The sequence below is a fragment of the Pelobates fuscus genome, chromosome 2, assembly GCF_036172605.1.
Source record: "Pelobates fuscus isolate aPelFus1 chromosome 2, aPelFus1.pri, whole genome shotgun sequence".
Classification (NCBI taxonomy): domain Eukaryota; kingdom Metazoa; phylum Chordata; class Amphibia; order Anura; family Pelobatidae; genus Pelobates; species Pelobates fuscus.
In genome coordinates, this window is record NC_086318.1 from 280144728 (window position 1) to 280163135 (window position 18408).

Here is an 18408-nt window from a genome sequence, read left to right on the forward strand (position 1 = left end):
TTTCGCTGTTTAGGCGGCCAGGGGTGCGGAGCTCTTTCAATGTGTGTCCTGCACCATGCTCGTCCAGGCCACGCCCCCAAATCTGTTATTAATTAACGTGTTTTACTAGTATGTAATTCTAGTCTGGAGATCTGAGAATACATGAAAACCTTCTTAAAATAGACATCTTGCCAGCATGTTTGATTTCATTTTGATAAAGCAAGGGGAAACTACAATAATTTATTAGGCACAACATTTTAATGAATTTAAGTTTTGTATGTTCCCTATTGACATAACATACAAAAATATGGACATTTTTGCAATGAGCGTGGAAGTAGTAATATATCCAGATAATAAATACCTCCAAACTAAGATGTCACTGATCACTGAGCAGTCAAATGTATTTTATGTATCTAATTCACCTTAGACTTATGTCTGAAAATACCCCTCAGTTAGCCAGATCACTGCTTTGGGGACTGCCCCACACAAGGCAGTAATTCATAGAAAGGCCCCTCTAACAGTGTAGGTTTAACGTCAAATAGGTAATTTCTTTATGCTGCTTTTGTAAGCACTGAAAGTTGTACTACCTCCAAAAAGCAAAACATTTCTGCATTTGAAACTATTTATCAGATAACAGACATGGGCCTTTCAAATTTTACAGTTATAATTGGAAAAAATACATGCTCCCGACAATAATTTACATAGCTCAATTTAGTACATAATATAAAAAAATAAAATAAAGGGCAAATCTGATGAGCAGAAAATGCACTAGAATGGCTTTTCAGCACTTTACCACCATTCTTCAATTTAACAAAGCAGAATTTTGGTACAGAGGTAAATAACAATACCATGTTTACGGGTATCTAATGTGGATCAAAAATTATCTTAGTGTAGATTTTTGTGCCCATGCAGCATGTAAAGTCCAACCTTTTAAATAAGTGCCTAGATAGGAGCTGCAAAAAACAGACTTAAGAAAAATTCAGCCATTGCAATTAATGTGCAATATGTAGATGGCGTATTCTTGCCTCTAAACAAATTTTAGGTTTCAATTCTTTTGCTAAGTCTTTATTTTATAAAGATGGTGTTACCAATTTTGCTAATTTCAGTGCCTTAAAATTACCCTATTAACTCTTTAGAGGTAAACAATTTAAATTTAACATCTTTTTCCCTTTAGGCATAGATATTTTATCTAAATTCTGACCATAAAATGCAGTCATCAGCTAACAAGGGTTAAAGAAAACATAACATCTTAAAAAATATCTAAAAAGTTCTATAACATAAAAAGCTACTTTTAAAAATTATTTGTACAGCCTTCGATGTCCACTTAAAAAATAACAACAATAATGCATTCAAGTATTAGAAAATCTCATAGTTTAGTTGCACATTTTTAAAATCGTGATCCTACAAACTAAAAAAAAAAGAAACCAAAGTTCAAAGACCCAAATAGGTCACATTTTTGTTTTAAATATATTATTATAAATAAGGCAGTTTTTCATGTAATATTCTAACATCGACTTCACCAAACAACAGAACAGGACCATCAATAGAAGCCAAAAGCCACACTTCCACCATAACAATAATTGGTTCTCCGCTCAAAACATCAGCAATATTGCATGTAAAAAATAAAAATCAGTCTGCACATAGGAAATTTTACTTCTTTTCCAGTTTAAGTGTGTAAATGCTTATCTTCTTCCATGATCTATACTAAGACAACTTTGCTTTTGTGCCTGTCCAAATCAAATCTTAAATGTTCATATTCAGTCACCAACTCATTTGAGACGTTGTGTCACGTTGGCCAGAGCAACTGCAAAGGCTTGGACGGCTGAAAAGGGATACTGAAAGTCCAAAATGTATGCGTTGCCATCAATTCTTCCAAACTGCATTACCTACGGAAAAAAAATAATAACAATATATAATAGCTGTTATGACACTTTTTTTAAAAAATATATTTGTATGCCATTAAAAGAGCTGTGAAATAAACGATAAACAATTCTTGGAAAGATCATTTAATTTTATGTCAAGACACGGAGGCTCATATTGCTTAACCCTTTCTTTACTGTCCACCAATAGCAACAAAGTATATTAACAGTAAGAAAAAACAGTAACCATAGAGATAGGACACTCCCATATGCAGTCCCAGTATAATAGGCAGCACCTCCTCATCCAATTCCTCTTTCTTTGCTGCTACCAAACAGATAAGTACCTCATTAATTACTTTTCTCTGCTGACATTTTGTACCATTCACTGGTTAATGTATGATTGTATATTGTATTTATTTAACCTTATGTTATATAACTTGTTTGAGCCCAGGGTCCCAGACCTTCCCTGTCCGGCTTTATCCTGATCTACCTTCTTTGATACCGTTGGTATCGCTCTAAACTTTCCCTCCATTACTCTGCCGGTCTGCCTGTCTTTTCTCCGATTACTGCGTTCTCATTTTCTATGCGAACGCCTGACTACATTCACCTGTTTGATGTGATCCGGTCTGCCTGCCTATTCTCCTATTGCCGCGTTCGTATTTTTTATGCGAACGCCGGATTCGCCTGTTCTATGTGTTCCCCTGTGACTCTATTGAATCGCCCTTCTCTGCCGAACGTTCGGCTCTTTCCCCTTTTCTCTTAGAATTCCGCCGCGAATCTCGCGAGATTGCCGGCGGCCATTTTCTATCACTCACTTTGGCGCTCTTTTCTCTCCATTCTCCTTATCTGCCGGTCTGGACCCTGGTGAGCTCCCTCCTTTTTCCTCTGTTTACTCTGCCTAGCCTGGGGTGATTAACTCCTGCTAGTTGCATCCTCCACATATTTAGCAGCTCTATTTACTATTTACTGCTCAGAATATATCTTAGTTGTCTCCCTATATAATACTGCATATTCCCTACATAAGGATATATATTTTATTTGGGTCTGACATTATCCTCAGTAATAATTGTTATGCCTAAACCTAAGGGGCCTGTCTCCCCTCTCTCCCCTGAGGATATACTGAAAGCGCTGGCTGACCCTATCTCTGCCAGCTCTGGCCCCCCTTCTTCTGCGGGTGACCCTATGTCGGTGCCGGATGATGCCCAGGCCTTAGCACTGCAACGTTCAGTTACAGACGCCATTATGGCCGCCATGGGCTCTATGTCTGCAACCCTGTCTCATTTCTCAGGCTTTATTGGCACAACCTGTACCCGCAGAAGCATCTACCATACCTACACGCTTAGCGCGTTCCTCTGTGAACTTCCCAGGGGGCGACTCTAGAAAGGCTAAGGCCAAACCTAAACACCTGATCACTCCCGCCTCCAGAACCACCAAGACTGGTGTTAAAATATCCACCCAAGATAGCGTGCCTGTGTCACGCAAAAGAGCCTTTCCGCGCCAGGCAGAACGGGCGCGGCACTGGAAATGTGCCAGAGCACTTACAGAGAGCGACTCCGACTCAGAAATCAGGTCATGTGAGGAGGCTATTGATGAGTCCGGGGATGACTCTAAGAACGAGTCGGACGGGCAGGACACTGACCCCTTTGCCCCTACCCTACCAGGATTGGTAATTAGTGACTCTCGCAGTGACTCTCCCGCTACCGCGGTTCGACTCTCATGGACCCAGCTGGAGAACCTATGTTTGACCCGGATGCTCTCCATCACCCGAGGTCGGCAGAATGGCTCCCAGCCGCCCATGTAGCAAAATATCTTGAGAACTGGGTTAGGCGCCCTCTTAGCAAGACGGCGCGCAACAAGCTCAGGGCAGAATGTCCTAGACCCCTTATCCCTAATAAAGTCTGCGAGACACCCATTGTAGACCCTAAAATGACGCAGTTTCTTGTAAAGATGGGTTGGAATCCCCGTAAGGGTCTGGAATCTGCACTAAAGTCATGCCAGGACAAACACCTGGACATTTTTGGTTTAGATTTGGCCTAAGCAAAATTATTCGACCTGGCCGAGATGGCCAGAACAGAGAACAGACAGGTTGACCCGGAAGAACTCCGTGGTTGGGTGCAGAGGGCAATCTGCATAGCCGGTAGTGTGAACAGTTCCCTGTCTATAGAACGGTGTAAAGCCATCCTCTTTAAAATCGAGCCTAAATTGGCCAACCTCGCCCTCACTGAGGCGGGCAAAGATGCTCAGGGCCAGCTATTCGGAGACTCCTTTATCAAGGATTTGGTGGAGCTTTGTAGGTGCTTTCACAGCCTTAGACAAGGCCCAGTCCTCCATGAGGAGGGTGTTTCAGGGACGGGTCTCTTCCGGGGCCGGCAGATTCAGGAGCCGTCTGTCCGGCCGGTCTAATTTTAACTCCCGCGAATCGGGACGAGGCTCTTATAACCAGAGGCCACCTTATCACGTCGTCCCATCGCCGTCCTATCGCTGTTTTCCTCCTGGCCACCCAACTCGGACCTCACCTTACAACAACTCTCTGACAAATTGGTATGCCTGTTCTGCCTCATCTCATGTAAACGAGTCTCGGAGGTACGTGCCCTGGACCATGATGCGAGATCTTTCACCCCGGACGGGGTGACATTCAATATCTCCAGAAGGACTAAGACGGCCATACGCTCAGTCTCGAACCCAAGTTTTCCGACTAACCCACTGTTGTGCCCAGTGACCTGTTTGAGGGAATACGAACTTCGGACGAAGGCCCATAGGTCGGACTCAACGCCTCAACTTTTCCTCTCAACCCGTCGACCATTCACCCCAGTATCCAGCACGACTCTGGCTCGTTGGGTGAAGTGGATTATGTCGCAGGCGGGGGTCGATACATCCATCTTTAGCGCCCACTCCACACGCGGGGCTTCAGCCACGTCCATGGCCTTTTCAGGGGCACGCCTGGAAGACCTTATGAGGATGGTGGACTGGTCCAGAGAATCCACCTTCAGGGAATTCTACTTCCGACCTCAGCCACACATTTTCTCGTCGGTCATTGCTCAGCTTTAAACTAGCAATATGAGCCTCCGTGTCTTGACATAAAATTACATGATTTTGCTATTTCATGACGAAAAGTCATGATTTTATGAAAGACACGGAGGCGAGTATTGCCCCTCCCTATTACTTATTGATATAATTTCCCCCCCCTGTCATTCTCGCTTTGGGCGGTAAGTATAGCATTGCCTTCCATAAACGTATCACTTATATGTACACCTGACTCATGACACTTCACATACATGGGGACTCTCGACTTAAGTACGAATGAAGGGACACTAACGGGTGGCTTGGTTTCCAATGTATCGTATCTTGACATGGGAAAATAGTGTTAGTACCGATTTAACCTTTGGGCTCCTGTCATTATGTCTTCACAGGTTGATCCACTTCTAGGCGCATCGCATGAGGACGTCTCTATGCTCAGGACTTCCCCAAATTAGCTGAAGTTCAAGGGTTGACAAAGAGATTCCCTATGGTTAAAGTTTCACCATTCGTTCCCGATTTTGCCCCTGTTCGAGGGCATCCTCTGTTCAAGTATCAAAAAGGACTGTGGGCCGTTGCCCTTCTAGTGCTGGACTGTTCCTGGCTTCCGGTTAGCTGTTGGCGGGTAGCATCTCCAAAGAAAGAGGAATTGGATGAGGAGGTGCTGCCTATTATACTGGGACTGGATATGGGAGTGTCCTATCTCTATGGTTACTGTTTTTTCTTACTGTTAATATACTTTGCTGGTATTGGTGGACAGTAAAGAAAGGGTTAAGCAATACTCGCCTCCGTGTCTTTCATAAAATCATGACTTTTCATCATGAAATAGCAAAATCATGTAATTTTTACACTAAACTAGGCATTGTGGTGAATAGACAAATGGATTTTCAGATCAAAATAACCAAACTGAAAGCAGTCTCCAGCAAAGTTAAAAACTTTTTTTTTTTATGACAAATTCCAGACACATACATCACTTCGGTAAGCTGCATTGCTTCACGAGTTTATAGTTTGCCTATAACACGCCTTATAAAATTCACCCCTACTACAGCTTATTGTATTTGTTCTGGTGATTAGAATCATTACCTTCAGGCTTTTTGCTGTAAGCACTGTATTTTTAGAGAAAATTCCGTGTTTACATTACACCCTAGTGATAACTTTACTGGCCACTCCTCAGATGGCTGTTTGAGTTGCTTCCTGGGTCATGGCTGCCTAAAATGCATCCCGTTTCTCCTTTCTTTGCATGCAGACACTAAGCTTTCCTCATAGAGATGCATTGATTCAATTCATCTCTATGAGGAGATGCTGATTGGCCAGGGCTGTGTTTGAATTGTGCTGGCTCTGCCCCGATCTGCCTCCTTCTCAGTCTCAGCCAATCCTAGGGGGAAGCATTGTGATTGGATTGAATTGTGCTGGCTCTGCCCCGATCTGCCTCCTTCTCAGTCTCAGCCAATCCTAGGGGGAAGCATTGTGATTGGATCACGTGTCAGCAGGCAGTGGGCAGGTCTAAAGGAAACAGTGACAAAGCATGCAGCTCCAGACTTGAATACAAGTAAGCTTTTACAATATTTAGGGAGGCATTAGGGGACCAGGGTGACTAGATGGTGGTTTTAACCCTATAGGGGTTTGTGTACCTAACCCTAAAGTGCTCCTTTAAATGCAACATCAAAAACAAATTGCAAAATTCAAGCCATAAATAGCCATACTGGGACTATATCAGAACTGGATAGCAGAAACAAAAAGGATTGGGGGTACACCCAAAATATGCATTCTACAGGAATAGTGCCGCCATAGTGACCAATATTCATACATGACACATATTAAGTTACAGCGCACTCATAAATATACACTAATAATCTTATCAGGCTACTTAAATACGCCTATCTAAGAAAACAAATATGGGGATTCAGTTCCACCATATGGCCATATTGTGTTAAGCCCACCACTACTTCACAGTACCCCAATATCGGTGGATCCTAAACTAACTCCAAATGTGGGAGACAAATTAAATATTGCTAAATAAGCTAAAGTGTTTTACGTTAATCTATTGTAATAGCACTCTGAGTATACAAAATGAATGTGTGTGTGATAATAATATTCCATATTAATTAAGAATGACTGATCACTATTGAGCAAATCAAACTTTTATAGATAGTTCAGATGGCGGCGATACACAGTACTGAAAATGTTAATACAACCACAAAACACAGCACCAGAATGACTCATGCATGAGATACTTATGAGAACAGAGCTAGCTTTTTAGACAAGAGATAAGTAACCGCACAGATCTGGCATGGACGTGTTGATGGTCCTGAACAGCCTGGCCAGCTGCCGGTCCCATCCAATGCTTTTGCAAGGTCTTTGCAGGGCTGCACTGATAAGGAGATTTGATGGAAAAGTACAGACTATCCATCCCATTGGTAAAGGTATAAAAGAAAACTTGGCATTCGCTTGGAGTGTATTGCTGGTTCTGCTGATTCCCAGAAAGAGAGGGTCCCTTCAAGGCTAACTGCCAGAAGTTCTCTCAGTCAAGTGCAGCAAGCTTCTCTAATGGTGATGTATAACTTAAGCTGAATATCTAGATAAATTAAGCTGTTTCCTTAAGCTGAATGATTACTTATTAACCCCTTAAGGACACAACTTTTGGAATAAAAGAATATTTCCGTCATGTGTCCTTAAGGGGTTAATTAACCCCTTAAGGACTGAGCCAAATGTACACATTGTGATCAAAACAAAACATAAACAAAACCTTTCATTTGCGCTATACGTCTGTTCAGGCGTAATTCACCTCCTTCATATTATGCACACCCACACTTATTATATATAATTTTATTTAGGGGGAACAGGGTTTTCATTTAACATCAAATATTTAGGTATAAAACATAATTTTATATGAATAAAATATAAAAAAATGTCTCTTGCCTGACGGGCAGAATTTGGGGTAAAATCGGTGGCTACATAGCCCACAGACTCACCAGGGTGCACTACCCACGTCAGGGGTGCGCTACTGAATCAAAGGACACCCCTCTGAAGCCAGTCAGGGCCGGGAAGTTGGAGCAGGGGAGAGACGGCCGCTCTCCCTGACACCGGACTTACCAAGCGACTCCACTGATCTGGTCCGGTGGGGGTCTGCCCTAAGGGGTAGACCCATCCGAATTACTGGCAGGACGCACATACACAGAAGCTTCCTCACTAGCACACACACACACAAGCTCACTCACTAGCAGGCACACACACACACACAAGCTCACTCACTAGCAGATGCGCACACACACAGAAGCTCACTCACTCACTAGCAGATGCGCAAACACACAGGCAGACAGCGACACACACACAGGAAGACAACCACACACACACAGGCAGACAGTCACACACACAGGCAGACAGTCACATACACACACACACAGTCACAAACACACAGGCAGACAGTCACTCACACAGGCAGACAGTGACACATAGTAACCTTCATTATTGAGGAGTTGAGGCAGTGCAGCTCCTGGAGACCTCTTAATGACCGCTTACTGACCTGCTTCTTACCTCCACATCCCTTGAAGCTCCTGGAGACTGGTGTTTGGGGAAGTAGGGACTCCTTCCTGCTTCCCATGCTGCAGTTACCCAGCATGTTTAGCCTCGCTGTCCATCCCAGTATGATAAACTTCGCCCGCCATATGAAAAGCTCCTCCCCCTCCACAATATTGCCTTTTTTTGTTTTTTATGATCCCGGCCGGCCATGTTTACAGGAGCCTGATCAGTGATGATTAGGGCTGTCAGCCCAGCCCCAGGTGCCGCGCTAACTGGGAAATTTCCCGGTATCCCGGTGGGCCAGTCCGGCCCTGACAATGTGCTATGTCAATCAGCGGTTGCTAAGGCCAGTAAGGTATTGTCATGTATAAAAAGGGGCATTATTCTCTAGATCAGCATTTCTCAAATGGTGTTCCGAGAACAAAACCAAGGTTCTGCCGCGATTTGCCCATCGGGTGGCCCATCCACTTAGGGTCATCCGATGGGCATTGCTTAACAGGGAAAACCAAAGAAAAAAGTTACCTGCGCTCTTTCCCAAATCCCTATGTATATTTAAACAAATGGAGGTTATTTAGTTACTCCAATGGCCATTAAGGGAAATGCCCATCTGCCACGTCAATGCAAACCTCTTAGGCGGGTGCTACACTAACCATTCACCTTGTTTCCTTGAGCTTCTTGCAAAGATATCTCCAACAAGACAGAGAGGGGTATTTTTTTTTATATACACCTCATCGGGTGGCCCATCCACTTAGGGCCACCCAATGGGCGTTGCTTAACAGGTGCCCGGTCTGGCGCCGCTACCGTTTAAGACCGCGAATGGGCCCCTGTAGTGTGGGATGCTGGGACATTAAGAGTGCCGTGCTTTAGGTAAAGAGTGGGGAGTGAGCTGCTACAAACAGAGGATCACTGTGTTGACCAGGAGGGAGTAAACCTCCCACAATACACAACATAAATGGGAAGGCTCTGAGTGATGGTTGACCCCCTACATGGGGTCTGGCTGAGGATCAAAGGAAGGGGAGTTCACAGACAGCTTAGACTCCAAGCCTAGCCATCATTGAGCTCCAGGGAATCCCCCGCGAGCCATTGTAAACTCAGCCATCACTAACTAGCTAGTGTACATTTTTTGTGTAAATTCAGGGGAGATTTGTGGGGTTGAAAAATCTCTTCCAATTTATTAAATTAACCCTCTGTGGCGAAACCGACCTTGCCACGTGTCCTTGGAGGGGGCTGCTTGCCCGCCTCTTGCCTTTGGACTATGGCCCTGGGAGATTGGGCCCTTTTACAAAATGTATTCGGCCCTAACAGAGTGCATGTCACTCATTCTGGCCCTTTAAACACAGTGGGGCCATTTGGTACTTGCCCTGTGTGAGCAGTGATACCCCCAGATAGCTATGCCATGGAGCCTATTCATATAATGAAAGACTATGGGAAAGACTTTGGCTCCATGGCAATTAAACTGTATTTGTGTGGTCTGCGTGCCATTCACCTAATAATGTGCACGCAGACCTGAGCTATCTGGGGATATGTTACATGTCTGTGTTTAATGTATAAAAAGTAACTTTATATATTTTAAAACATAATCCTGTATTTAGGTCCCCACGTGTGTAATGGAGTTTTGTCTTTGACCTGGGAGATAATTGGATTACTTCTCCAATTATCTCCAGGGCAGAAAGGAGGAAACGAGGATGCATTGTGGGGATGTTTTTACTTTTACTGTTTGAGTCAGATTAAAATACTACCAGCCAGGGGGAACAAAAGATACTTTTACTAACTTTTGAACCCCTGGTCTGATTCATGCCATTTTTTAATATGTTGTTCCCCTGAATGGATCGATTGTGGACATGTATTTTTATGCGAATGTGATGTATGGTTTTAAAGTATGTGTGGAAACTGTATTTTTACTGTATGAAGTAATTATGTTAATTGCTTATCTGAGGGGAGGGGATGTGTGGGTTGTACTGTTACTTGATTGGTTGTTTTATGCCTCACCCTGGGTGTGTCCTGTATGTGCACAACTGTAATAAAAAGCAGGCTGGGTGTTCCAGACCTGAGTTCCTGCTTAACCTTTAAACCGATGTGTCGTCTCGTTTTTGGGGGAATTGGATTGTATGCTGACTGCCAGGAGTGTAAGCGGATTGTATGCTTTTCCTGTTCAGCTATTCCAGGGTTCGTGTGTTTCCAGTTCGGGAGTTGGAAGATTTGTACAGTTTGCAGTCCGGGAGATTGGTGCTTGCAGTAGCTGCTGGTCTAGGAAAAAGGGGATTATCGCCTAAACTGGGTTATCCTCTTGTAAGCGAAACGGTCCGTTACACCCTCCAACTACAAAAAACACTAAATATAAAAGTCATGACCTGTGTGTTTGTGTGTGTATCTGTGTGTCAAGTTGTGTGCATTTGTCACTGTGTATCTGAGTGTATGTGTATGTGCCAGTGTATGGGTATCTGGGTGTTAATGTGCCACAGTGTGTATATCAAGTTGTGTGCATTTGTCACTGTGTGTATCTGTGTGTCAAGGTGTGTGTATGTACCACTGTGTGGATTTGAGTGTATTTATATCTGTGTGTATCTTTATGTCTGTGTGTGTAAGTGCCCATGTGTGCCAGAGTGTGTACATGTGTGTATATGTGCCACTGTGTGTATCTGAGTGTGTATCTAAATGTTTCTGTATCTGTGTGTCAGTGTGTGTATATGAGTGTGTATTTGTGTGTCAGTGTGTGTATGTGCCAGAGTGTGTATCTGTGTGTCAGTGTCTGTATCTCTCTCTGTGTGTGTATGTGCCAGCGTGTGTATGTAGCGTTACTTACCTTATCCAGGGGCCGGCCACGGTCCTCTCTTCGAGCCTCGTGCGGTCCTGCTGCTGCACGAGCCGCGCGCGGCTCACTCGACGGCTGCAACAGGAGGGCGGGCAGTGACCGCGAGAAGCGGTCACGTGTCCCGCCTGAATCTAAGAGCGCGCCGTGGGTCTCGGGCGCGCTCTTAAAGAAACAGTGGGAGCCTAAATTGGCAAAAGGCTCCCATTGGCCCCTGTCATGCCACACCCCCCATACACTTACCTTTTGGGGGTGTGGATATGACAGGAGCCAATCACATTAATTTAGAAGGTACTTATACTCACCTTTTTCCCTTAGTCCTTGACCTATCGTGGATTCTGTTGCAGTTCCCTTTAGCGCTTGTTATGTTCAGTTGTGTTCCTTCGTATTGACCTTGGCTTTGTTTCTGACTACGTTATCTCTTTATCCTTATCCTGTTCTATTTGCCGGCTTGCTGTTTACTGTGTACCAGACCCCAGCTAGTCCTAGTTTACGCTGTCTCTTTGTGCCCTTGACCTCGGATCGTTCCTGACTCTGTCTCCTCTCTAAGGCCATTCTAAGGTCCGGTAGACGTATCTCTCCTCTGTGTTGTCTTTTGTTGAGTTGAATCCTGCGAGTTGGGGTATATTTTCGTTACAGTGTATCCGTGTGTGTATGTGCCAGAGTGTGTATATATGTGTGCCAATGTGTGCATCTGTGGGTGTCAGTATGTGTGCCAGAGTGTGTATCAGTGTATGTATGGGTCAGTGTGTGTAAGTGAGGGTGAATGTGCCAGTGTGTGTATCTGTATGTCTGTGTATTTGTTGAGGTATGTGAATCTTGTGTGTGTATGTGTCAGTGTGTATGTATGTATGTATGTCCATACATCCGAACAATCAAACACCAATACAACATGCAAACACATCCCTGCAAACAGAAACATTACGTACAAAAACACCACTCAAACACTAATACTACACACATATGTAAATCCACATTTAAAAGCCAACACTACATCTAAACACACTGCCAGGAGTGTAAGCGGATTGTATGCTTTTCCTGTTCAGCACTGAAATGCAAACATTACATTCAAACACACAAATGTATTAAAACACTAAAATTATACAAACCGAATTTGTCAAAAAAGAAAACATTACGCTCGGCTAATTAAAAGGTTTGTGCGTTGGCGCGATGTTTGTCACTATGTGAAAGGGTTCCATGGGAAAAATTAATTGGGAACCCCTGCTCTAGATGAACATTTTACTTTGCCTCTTTATAAATCAAGACCATACCTTGAATATGCTGTGCAATTTTGGGCACCTGTTCTAAAGAAAGATATTATGGCACTAGAAAAAGAGGTGGGCTACAAAATTAATAAAATAAATGGTACATTTTAGTTATGAAAAAAGCTTAACAAATGTAAATCTGTTTAGTTGAGAAAAACTGCACCTCAGAGCAAAAATGAGAGCATTATACAAATATATTCAATGCCAATATTGTCTAGAAATCTATTCCTAAACTGGACTATACAGCAACTGGATGCAGAGGCGTAACAAAAAACTACTAGTCCCCAGTGCCCCCCCCTCCCCCCGTGTCTCATTCCCTTCCCCCAGCCCCTCCATGTGTCCCATTCTCTTTCCCCCTTCAGTCTCTCCATGTGTCCCATACCCTCCTCCCTCCCAGCCCATCCATGTGTCCCATACCCTCCTCCCTCCAAGCCCATCCATGTGTCCCATACCCTCCCCCCACATACACACACAGAGAGATAACGACACTGACACACACTCTGGCACATACAAATACTGACAGAGCTTCCCCCCTGTATCTGTGTGTCAGTACACACTCATATACACACACTGACACACAGATACAGGGGGAAGCTCTACCCCCTAGCACTCCATGTGTCCCATTCTTTCCTCTCTCTCCCCTCGATGTGTCTAATACCTCTGCCCCCTCCCCTCAACATGTCCCATACCCTCCCTCTCTTCCTCCAATGTGTCCCATACCCTCTCTCCCCCATCCCTTCCATTTGTCTTATACCCTCTCTTCAATGTGTCCCATACCCTCCCTCCCCTCCACGTGTCCCGTACTCTCCATCCCCTCCATATGTCCCATACTCTCCTTTCCCTCCATGTGTCCCATACCCTCCATGTGTCCCATACCCTCCCTCTCTCCCCTCCAGGTGTCCCATACCCTTCCTCTATCCCCCTTCCCCTCCATGTGTCCCATTCTTCCCTCTCTCCTCAGGTATCCATACACTCCCTAGCTGGTTCAGCAGGGCACTCAACCCCTCAGTTCCTGTGTGTCCAGCTTGTTTGGTTATAAACACGTGTTAGTCAACCCATTGTACAGCAATGGCTCTTTATAAATAATAATAATCACAATAACAATCAATATATAACAAGCGTACATACCAATGGAACTTTACAGCAATCATTACATAGGCAAAGCTAACCAGTGCACTATGGGAATCACCATATTATGCAAAAAAAAATTAATTTGTAATGTTTTTGCCTTATGTATTTATGTAAAAAACACACACAAAACAACTGAAAGTACACTGATTAGCCTTTAACATTAAAATCAGCTGCCTAATATTTGGTGGGTTTCCATTGAACAGCTCAGATGCATTGAGGCATGGAATTCACAAGACCTCTGAATGTGTCCTGTGGTATCTGGCATCAAGGACATTATCAGCAGAGCCTTTAAGTCCTGCAATCTGTGAGGTGGGGCCTCCACTGGTCAGATTTGTTTTTCCAGCACATCCCAAATCTGGACATTTTGTCATGTTCCTCAAACCATTCCTAGTGCAGTGGGGCAAAATGTGCATTATCCTGCTGAAAGAGCCTTCAGTGTATACCACTGCCATGAAGGGGAATATGTTGTATGTGCCAATTGAACATCTACATCAGGCCTGTCCAACCTGCAGCCCCCCAGATGTTGCCGAACTACAGATAGCCAGGGAATCATGGGAGCAACATCTGGGGGGCCGCAGGTTGGACAGCCCTGATCTACATGGTTTTCCAACAGCCCCATACGCAAAAATATGTGATGCACTGTGTGTTTTAACACCTTTTTAACACATAGCCGCCAGCATTAGGATTTCAGCAATTTGAGCCACAGTACCTCTTCTGTGAACAGACAGGCTAGCCTTTGCTTCTCACATGCATCAATGATCCTTGGGAACCCATGCCCTGATGTTGGTTCACTGACTGCCCTTCTTTGAAACAATTTTGGTAGGTACCAACCACTAGAATACAACAGAAAGGAAAGAGATATTCTGCGCCTGTGGTTACAAACAGATATGAGTATATACATGCATGGATACAACAGAATCTTGTTGATAGATGAATCTCTTAGAAACAAAACCAAAGATAACACAATATAAGTGTAGTAATTATACAAAAACAATTACGGTGGTATATTGGAATGAAAGCTCACTCACACTTTCAAGAGCTATATAGAGCTCTGCTATTAAGGGCGTGGAAGGTATAATCCCCGTCTACAGATATATTTCTCGCAATATTGATGGTGGATTCAGCAGTGATGATGGTATTTTTCTCAATGAAGTGCGGTATGTGAAGGCACAAGTGAAAACATCCAATAGTATAGTATGTCTGGTACACTCTTCCTTCCTTAGATAAAATAAGTATTGTACTTACATTTTACAAAAATGTTACAAGCATAAACCTGCTCTTGTATATTAGGGCATTGGTGGTACCTAGGATGTGTAGAACTGGAAGTATAATGGAATTCAGGAAACCAGAAACCATATGCATACGGACTGCTGGAAGGACCAATCACAGACCTGTTACTACTTTAACACCACCTCTGACTGATATTTAAATACCAAGTATTGTGGGAAACCAATCAAAATGTTTTTTTTACCATATGTTAACTATTACTGCCATTAAGGTTTTTTTATATAAACTTAATCTGTTTGAGAGTCAAGTCACACTTCTGATGAAACCCCATGGTGAAACGCGTTAAGTATGCTCTTACTTATTTGGGATTTTATAATATAAATAAAGTTTAACCTTTTACATTTAAGATCTGAATTTATTTTGTATTTCCTTTTTAAATCCTCCGGTTTCCTGAATTCCATTATACTTCCAGTTCTACATATCCTATATGGGGACTGTACCACCAATGCCCTACTATACCAGAGCAGGTCTATGCTCTATAAAATGTGAGTACAATACTTCTTTTATCTAAGACAGGAAAAACGTACCATACATACTATACTATTGGATGTTCTTACTTGTGTCTTCACATACCGCACTTCATTGAGAAAAATACCATCATCACTGCTGAATCCACCACTACTGCAGGGAATATTGCTGAATCCATCACTATTGCAGGGAATATTTCTGTAGACTGGGATTATACCGTCCACGCCCTGAACAGCACACTCACACTTTCATGAACTATATAGAGCTGTGCTCTGTGTAGCTCATGAAAGTGTGAGTGTGCTTTCATTCCAATATACCACCTTATGTTTTTGTATAATTACTTCACTTAGATTGTGTTATCTTTGTTTTTGTTTCTAAGAGATTCATCTATCAAAAAATGGGAAAACTTATTGACTCGAGTATAAGACTAGGGTGGGAAATGCAGCAGCTACTGGTAAATTTCTAAATAAAATTAGATCCTAAAAATTATATTAATTGAATATTTATTTACAGTGTGTGTATATAATGAATGCAGTGTGTGTGTATGAGTGCAGTGTGTGTGTATGAGTGCAGTGTGTATGTGTGTGTATGAATGCAGTGTGTGTATGAATGCAGTGTGTGTATGAGTGCAGTGTGTGTATGAGTGCAGTGTGTGTACGAGTGCAGTGTGTGTACGAGTGCAGTGTGTGTACGAATGCAGTGTGTGTGTATGAATGCAGTTTGTGTGTATGAATGCAGTGTGTGTGTGTGATGCAGTGTGTGTGATGCAGAGCCTTGGTGGGGGGTGGGCATTTTTATTATTTTTTAAATTATTATTTTAATATTGTTTTTTTTGTTTTATTAATATTTGTTATTATTATTTTTTATTTTATTATTATTTTTTAAAATATTATTTTATTATTATTTATATATTTTTTATTTTTTCGTTCTCCCTCCCTGCTTGATACATGGCAGGGAGGGGGGCTCTCACTCCCTGGTGGTCCAGTGGCATTGGCAGTTCAGTGGAGGGGGGCTGGCAGAGAGCGCTTACCTCTCCAGCAGCTCCTGTCAGCTCCCTCTGCAAGTCCCAGTGTAAGTCTCGCGAGAGCTGCGGGGTCATAGCGCGGCTCTCGCGAGACTTACACTGGGAGCTGACAGAGGAGCTGACCGGACCGGCGCGGAGGAGGAGGCAGCTGACAGGAGCTGCAGGAGAGGTAAGCGCTCTCTGCAAGCCCCCAGTCTGTATTATGGCAATGTAAATTGGGAGAGAATACATTTACCTTAACATCACCACATCTCTCGTGATGATTTCTTAACATTATACAACATTGATAGTTTCCACTATCACTGTAGGTAGGCTTGTCTAAATAGAAAACAAACATTTCTTCCGACCAATCCACCTTTCCTAGTACACCTTTGGCGTTGTATGTGACATACTACCCAAAAACATTCCTTCCTTTTTCCATGTCATTACAGACTCAGGGGGTAAACTTATATGGCTTCATTATAATATCTCACATAACATAATCAGTTACCAGAAACATCTTAACTCTTATTGTCAACGATTCCCTAGATGCTCGTATTTACCATATCCAAAGTATACCTGGAGTATTGTTTTGTTTTTTAAGAGAAATTCTGGCTCTAAATGTATAAGCCAATATTGAATTGTATAAAGTACCTCTAACAGTTTCTGCTGGCTCGTCAATGTAATAACTGGATGTTTGTTTATTTAGTTGAATAAGTCTTTTATATATTATATATATATATATATATATATATATATTTCTTCTTGGGCCAATATAATGCTCGCCACATTAATATATGTCTATATTAATGAAAAGTACTAATACGTAATCTGACGTTCTTTATAAAAAAAATATGCATTTATTCTACTTCAACAGCAAACAATAATATACTTAATATATGGTATTTCTTAACGACGTTACAGAGAGTCGTCGTTGTATCAGCAACTCAGGACATCAGAGAGGAGAACAAAACGGATCGTAGAAGGAAGAGAGTGTGGTCCTTTGTCCTCGGCTCTATATGGCCCAAATTACGTCATAGCGTTTAGTTTAGACTCTGGCCATATAAGGAAATTCCCCATATAAAGACCACCCCAAATATCTTATACAGCAAATTCTAGAGACCTCATGGTACAGAATAGCAAACACCATCTGTTCTGTTTAACCCATTAGACAGCCACACCTTAATATGTATTTGAATAGGAACATATAGAATATGCAATATTCTAGAGGGATTGAGTGCCCTGCTGAATGAGATCATCGAGGAAGTACCTCCTCCATAGTTGGTCCAATCCAGGAACGCCATACGCACCACAAATTACCATCTCATTCCCTTTACAACTTACCAGTGACTGCAATTATCCATTTATTTGCTCTGGCCATCACCTCCATATTCCCCCTGCTACCTCTTGTCTACCAAGCTAAGTATTATGTATAAAAGAACTGTAGGTTTCAACTCACAAGTAGGGCCTTGTTTCCTTTTGTGTTGGTCTGTGTATATTGGACTGCCTTTTGCTCTAATTGTACAGCATTCAAAAGCAATCAAATATCAAATATTTGCAAACAGCTTAGTCACTGACATCACTAGGTGATTTGAACTACAAATTAACCAACATTAGAACCTGTGTGGAGTTTATCTGACTGTCTGCAGCCTGGTTGTGATTCAAAAAGCAGCTCACTTAGTGCTTGATGCCCGAGTGTACCTTTAAAAATAGCATATGAACGAATAGAGCTCTAAAGTATGATTGTTTTATATACATTTCTATATCTCAATGAAACCAGCCATCTCTATGTGAAGCTTTGGACTGGTGATTTATCTTCAGTGCTTTTCTGTGAGAAGTATTTGATTGGATAATGACATAGAAACATAGAATGTGACAGCAGATAAGAACCATTCGGCCCATCTAGTCTGCCCAATATTTTGAAATACTTTTAATTAGTCCCCGGCCTTATCTTAAGTCTAGGATAGACTATCCCACACATGCTTAAACTCTCTCACTGTGTTAACCTCTACCACTTTAGCTGGAAGGCTATTCCATGCATTCACTACCCTTCCTGATATTACTTTTAAACCT

The 18408-nt window shown here is 42.7% G+C and overlaps 1 protein-coding gene across 1 annotated transcript in view; it reads right to left on the reverse strand.

Moving 5' to 3' along the window:
- Positions 1-218: 218 nt before the first annotated feature.
- Positions 219-18408, reverse strand: part of TULP4 (TUB like protein 4) — a 407212-nt gene continuing 389022 nt past the window's right edge. Inside the window, exon 14 of the mRNA XM_063443403.1 lies at positions 219-1865. Within this exon, the coding sequence (XP_063299473.1) occupies positions 1749-1865 (117 nt within the window). The 3' untranslated portion in view covers positions 219-1748. The remainder of the gene's footprint in view (positions 1866-18408) is intronic.